Source organism: Corvus brachyrhynchos, unplaced genomic scaffold, assembly GCF_000691975.1.
Source record: "Corvus brachyrhynchos isolate BGI_N302 unplaced genomic scaffold, ASM69197v1 scaffold338, whole genome shotgun sequence".
NCBI classification, from domain to species: domain Eukaryota; kingdom Metazoa; phylum Chordata; class Aves; order Passeriformes; family Corvidae; genus Corvus; species Corvus brachyrhynchos.
The window spans coordinates 925,728-931,834 of record NW_008239334.1 but is presented as its reverse complement, the minus strand read 5'-3'; the positions used below and the strand labels follow the sequence as shown (position 1 = coordinate 931,834).

At 49.0% G+C, this 6,107-nt stretch overlaps 1 protein-coding gene across 1 annotated transcript in view; it reads right to left on the bottom strand.

The window, feature by feature from the left end:
• Positions 1–2,820: 2,820 nt before the first annotated feature.
• RAP1A (RAP1A, member of RAS oncogene family) overlaps positions 2,821–6,107 on the bottom strand; it is a 30,261-nt gene continuing 26,974 nt past the window's right edge. Inside the window, exons 8-9 of the mRNA XM_008638957.2 lie at positions 5,143–5,258; positions 2,821–3,543 (exon numbers count right to left, since the gene is read on the bottom strand). Coding sequence (XP_008637179.1) covers positions 5,172–5,258 — 87 coding nt within the window. The 3' untranslated portion in view covers positions 2,821–3,543; positions 5,143–5,171. The remainder of the gene's footprint in view (positions 3,544–5,142; positions 5,259–6,107) is intronic.

Below are 6,107 nucleotides of genomic sequence, written 5' to 3'. Positions count from 1 at the left end.
CCTCGTGGGCGCTCGGAGCATCCTCCCTCCCGTGCACAACGCGCTCCTTGTGCCCCGGAGCCCGCCTGCCGTGCCAGCAGGGATTTGGGGCTGGAACGTCGGTGCCTCCCGAGGAAAATGCCAGGGATGTTTGACCTCAGGCGTCTGCCAGGGCCGGCGCTGGGGGAAACGGGCTCATCTGAGCAATCCCCGAGTCCCCAAGGTCCGTGGGGCAACCGGGGTCGAGTCCAGAGCTGGCAGGGCCGAGCCAGGGCAGGCACCTCCGACTCCAGCACGGGGCTGCACTCCCAGCTCTGCCACCGACTTGTCCAAAATCTCTGGCAAATGATTTCAACTTCTGGTGCTGCTCCCTCTGAAGAGCATCCCGCTGGATATGAGGGACAGAGGATCCAGGACAAGGTGGTAACGGGGTGTCACTCACCATAGGAGGAACGAGCAGAGTTTCCTTGTGTGCAGCTTCCTGCAAAGGGAGGAGAAAAGGCTGGTTTCAGTCCCGGGATAATACAAAGTGTTTCCCCATTTCTCTGGAGTTGGGAAGTAACTGAACTGGAGAGCTCAGCCCCAGCCAGGAGCAGCCGCAGGGGCAGAACTGTCCCAGGGCTGCTGGGAGGCTGCAGCATTGGCTAATTGGCCGTGGCTTGGGGCTACTGAGCCCAGAGTCCCCACTCCTGCTCCTCTCCCTCTCTCTGCACAGGGTTTGTCTCCAAATTTGGGGAGTTTCTTCCCAGGAGGAAAGACAGTGCTGTGGCTGCAAGCCAGACCACTGACCAGCTGCTGCAGGGAAAGCAGTGCCAGATCCCAGCCCCAGCCAGGAGGCCGGGAAGGATGTTCAGCCCCAGCCAGGACGGCTGGCACATGCTGGTTATTCACCAAATGGCACCTGGGCCTCTGGAAAATCCAATTTCATTCCTCAGTGCCTGGTCCTGGCAAAATAAATAGAACATTCATTAGTTTTGGTGATTTTGCAAAGGTTAATGGTGAATTTAACATGAATTTTCAAGTTTCTCTAGTGGCTGGGGGGAGGACGAGCGTCCCCACCCCACACCTTTGGCAGGAATACAGCTCAGAGCCAGCGGAGCAGACCTGGATTTGAGCAGCCTGGGAAGGTGTCCCTGTCACTTGTTCGGGTCAACATTGCAACCTGCAATTAAAACTTCCCAGTGAGGCAGGACGTGTGGGATCATCTGATCCACACTGGATGGGAAAACATGACTTAAAATAACCTTTAGAAAACACTGAAAATAGACAGGTAAATACAGGCTGGGGAGTTTGAGAGCGGCGCGTTTGCAGAGGTGGCCGGGAATCTCTTTGGTGGAATTTGTGCATGGCTCAAAGAGGAGCTCGATGGCTCCAGGGGCTCCAGTGAAATTCTAAATGTGCCCCTTTGCTCACAGCAAAATGTTACTGTGCTCGGCTGGGTTCTGGTCAAAAGCAGAAGCCTGGGACTTCTGGGAGGTTTTTCTTCTCCCCTTTCTTTAGGACACGCTGCAGTGAAGCCACTTTTAACCAAGTGCTTCAGGACATTTCTGCTTGACACGAAACGGCGCAGCGGCTCCAGCGTGTCCCGGGGCGGAACTGGGGCTATTGTGCTAAAAACCCATTAAAGAAGAACTCTTCCTTACCCAGTGAGCAAACGGGAGAGGAGAGGGGTGGGAGCCGGGGCTTCACCCCGCAGAGAAGCGGCGCTGCGGTGCCGGGCAGCGCTCCCCGCCCGCTGCGCTTCTCGCACACTCCCATCTAGCGGCGAGCCCCGCTCCGAGCGCTCCCCGCCCGCCGCACGCACCGCCCGCCCTGCGCCCCATCCCATACACGAGACGTCTGGAAAACACCGCGCTCATTGGAATTACTTTATTACTAAAATATTTTTACATTTAGTAAAGAGAACCAACCTGCAAACAGCGTGCTTCTGGCTCCTCCTGAAAAAGGAGGTGCGGAGTGGGTTGAAGACAACCAACTGAAGTAACTATCCTTGTCCTAGTGCTTGGAAGTAGGGAGATGTTGTCACGTTATCCAGATGTTTTCATACAGTCTTGTTTGGGCTGCATTTAGAAACTGGGATCTCTATAATTCAACAGCTGCATCAGGAACACAGTTTTAGAAAAACCTATTTACAAAAAACTTTTTTCCCCCTGGTTTCCAATAAACTCTACAGCGGGTCCAGAACATCTGTCACACTTTAATTTCCCATTTTAACCAGCAGGACAAGGCCAGTGCTGAGTTTTCTCCACTGTGAAGATACATTTCTCTTCTCACTTACTGGGAAGCGAAGCAGGAGCAAGTCCTCCAGCCCTGCGGGGATTCCAGCAGCATCCCCCGAGGACGGGACTGGGATCCCACAGGTGGCTCTGACTGCACACAGACAGGAGGATGGAGCACCCACGGGTCTCTTCATATCCTGCTCTTTGAAACTTTATGAAAGCAACAGGTATTAAAAAAATACAAGGAACAAACCCAAAATGAAACCAAAACCCCCTTCAGCTGATCAGGGACCACCAGCCAAAACAGGCTTTGAAACCGAGGATCATCCTCCAAGTCAGACCTTGGAATGAAACCAAACTTGTGCATATCAAAGCCATGGTACAGAGGAAATATTTGCAGCAATACAATCTTTTAACAGCCAAAAGAAAACACAAGAGTTGCCTGCTGTCCTCTGGGAGGGGTACATTAAATACAACACGGGGGGAGCGGAGATGCTGCCTTGGCAGAACGGGATGGGGGCACCTCACAAACATCCCTGATCCACCAGGACAGGAGAGGAACTCACAAAACATGGAGCAAACCCAAAGTCTGGAAACAGTAACAAAAACACAGAAACAAAAATGAAAATGTACTAAAATTTAATCATTCATAAAAGCTGTAATTTAATCTGTGACAGTAACACAAGAAGCAATATTAGAGTTGGTTTAGTATATTATATATTTTTGCTTTTAAAGCCATAGAAATCAGTTATCCCAGTTTTTTTCCTATAAAAGACCCATTTTTCCAAAGCATTATGCACAAACATTTTTAATTAGAATATAATGGCAGAATGAAAATAATGATATTCCGTAACTTTTAAATATAAAATGAAGTCAATGACTCAAAAAGTTATTTGTTGCAGTGAGTTCAAAGGGAAATTTTGGATAATATATATCTATAGTTATAGATATAAAATATAACAGTGGAACATTTTTAGTGCTTGATGGGGAGAAATGATGATAAAATGGTCAATATGAATTTTAATTATAGTAGCAATCTCTAACATTTGAAATGCATCCATGCTCCTTGGGATAATCATATGCTAGAGTCAATTATATTTATTTTCACATCTGTTAATTGCTGTTGCAAAGGAGGAGGAATATTGGCTTAAATTTCCAAGAGATATACACAGAGCAACTGCTTTTTCCAGGGACTGTGTGCAAACCATTTTTAAGATCTAAATTCTTCTCGTAGTATATAAAAAACAGGAGAAGCTTCTTCCGATATGTTGTTCATTTCCATCAGGTTTTGAAGTTGGGAATGCTGGCACTTTCCACTTAGGCAACAGTTCTTCATTCCTGCAATCTGGCGAGAGTAAAACGAAATAAAAACAGAAGGTGATGGAGGGACATTTCTTACTCTGCTGATGAGCTCAACGATCCCAAAGGCCTGAAAGCCAACGGCCCGTGCCCATAGGCAGCAGAACTCATTTCTCCCAGAATTCAGCTCCGTTTCTAGGTACAGAAAGGAGGAGATTGTGGGAAGTGTAACTCTCCAAGATGTTGTTTTATCACGGCCACAGAGCAGTGACAGACAACTGCCACCCGTCTGTCACTGCCCGATACTGCCAGTGCCCGGCTCAGCAGCTCCGAGCCAGGAGGCCTCCAAGGGCTCTGGAATTCACCCCTGGATGAGCAACATGGGCGAGAGGGATTTCATCTTTTGTATTTTGAGATGCTCTCAAAGCCTGATGAGTCAGAGATCTCCTGAGCCTGGATCCAGGCAGTGAATCAGGAGGAGATTTAGGGAGAGTGGTGGAAGGAGAAGGGCTTTAAGAACCCTGCCAACCCAAACCATTCCATGATTCTGTGATTCCAGGTGACTGAACACAGGAACTCCTGCAGCAGTTCCCAGTATTTCAGTGCTGCTGCACACGGGATCCTGGGAGGGAGGGCAAGGGCAGAGATCGCTTCCTCCGCCTGGGGAAGCCCAATTCCATCCTGGCTGAGCAGGAGGGATCACCTGAGCAATAGGAAAAGCCACTTAAGGCTCTTCAGTTTCTTTTTCTAAAGCCATTGTTTCCCCACAGCCCTGAGCTGTTATTTTCTGGCACCCAAAGCTCGGGCTAAGAGCCTCATCCATCAGGGCAGCCCATTAGCAGCCGCTAACTGCAGAGCTCCACTGATCCTCCTCAGCCACACCTGGGCTGCCCAAAGGGCCATGGACAGCAGGGAATTCAGGCCTGGCAGAGTCCCCTGCCCTCAGGAATTCATCCCTGAAAGCCTTCTGAGTTTGTCTCTAATGCTGCAGGACAGGCTTGATCAACACAGGACAGACCAGAGGCTCTGGTGGGTCCCAGAAACCCTCTGAGGGTGACAGCCTGTGCAGCCCACCGTGACAAAGGCAGCTGGCAGAGCTGGGCCATCACCCAGTGCCCTCCTCTGCCTCTGAACGGGGACATTTCTGTCCCAAACCTGGAGCTACAGAGCTGCTGTTTCCTTCCAGGAGCACGACACAACAGCTGTGAGCACACAGAGTTCCCTGCCAAGATACACAGGAAGATTATTTATAGCTGTGTCCAGCCTTGGCATGTTTTTTTGGTTGGCTTTGGGTTTTTTATGTTTGTTTTGGTGTTTTTTTTTTTTTTGGTGGGCAGCTTTTTATTTCTGTGCCATTGAATCCCACGTCCCACACAAAGCAATTTGTAACTGTCCCCAAAGCTCCCAGCACGGGGACAGCAGTGGCAGCACTAACACCAGAATTTCTCAGAGGATAAAAAGGAAGCAAAGCGAGCCCTGGTGGCTCAGAGCTCGGTGTCACAGGCCAGAGGGAGAACCCAGAGGAGTCAAAAGGAAGCTCCTGCTCAGCCACACTCCAGGAAGAGCAGCAGAGGGAAGGGGAGCTCTGAGAGGAGCAGCTCCTGCTCTGCTCACCTGCCCCACGTAGGGCTCAGACACCTCTTACCTGGCTCAGAGCTGCTGCGTGATGGGAGTCTAAAGCAGCAGACATGATTTCTTTTTAGGCTTCTTCTTTTCCACTGGTGTTTTTCTATTTATCTGTCTGACCAGGTCATAAAAGATCTGCAAATGAAAAACACAAGCTGAAAAATTCAAATAATAAAACACAAGCTGTCCAAACTGAGGCAGGCTGGGGAGCTGACAACTCTTTCCTGGTGGCTGTAGCTGTGTAAATTGAATTAAACTGCTTGAATTTATTAAATGTTTCTCAAGCAGCTGCTTATGGAAGAAGAAACACAGAGCTCCCATCAGTGTGCAGAACATAAAGGAGTTGAAAACTCAGTTTATCATCACCAAAGCCTTCAGAAGAGCACAGCAATGAAATGGCAACAATTTCCTTGCTTTGGAAAAGTGGGAGAAAACTCGGGAATAACAAAGGGTTTTTTAAAGACAGGCATAATATCCTCAAGGATCATCTTCTCAGTGGTGCCCTCGGGCTGGAGGTGTCTGCAGACCCTGCCCCACCAGCCCAGAGCGTTCCCCCTGCAGGGAGGGGACAGGCAGCCCTTTCCCAACATCTGCCCTGAACTCCGACATTTCCACCAGGGGACATTACAGGGACCTCTTTCAGCTGCAGAGGTTTTGTGAACGCTGCTGCTGTCAGTTGTTTTCCCAGCAAGACTCAACCCATTTATAGCAAAATGAGCTTTGCAAAAATGCTTGGAGCTGGGTCACAGCACTGAGGAGAAATATTTCAACCTTCAGAGGGCTCCACCCTTGTCCTTGTTTATTTTTTTTCCCCTTCCTGGAGTGGCTGACAGCTCACAAATTCTTGTTGATTCCAGAGAAATTCAGAAGACAAAGAAACAGTTTATAACATACTGTAACAACTGAAATTTAAGATTTTCCTTTCTCATAAATTAGATTATTTAGGTGCCAGTACTGACTGTGAGTACAGAAGTCTGCAACAAG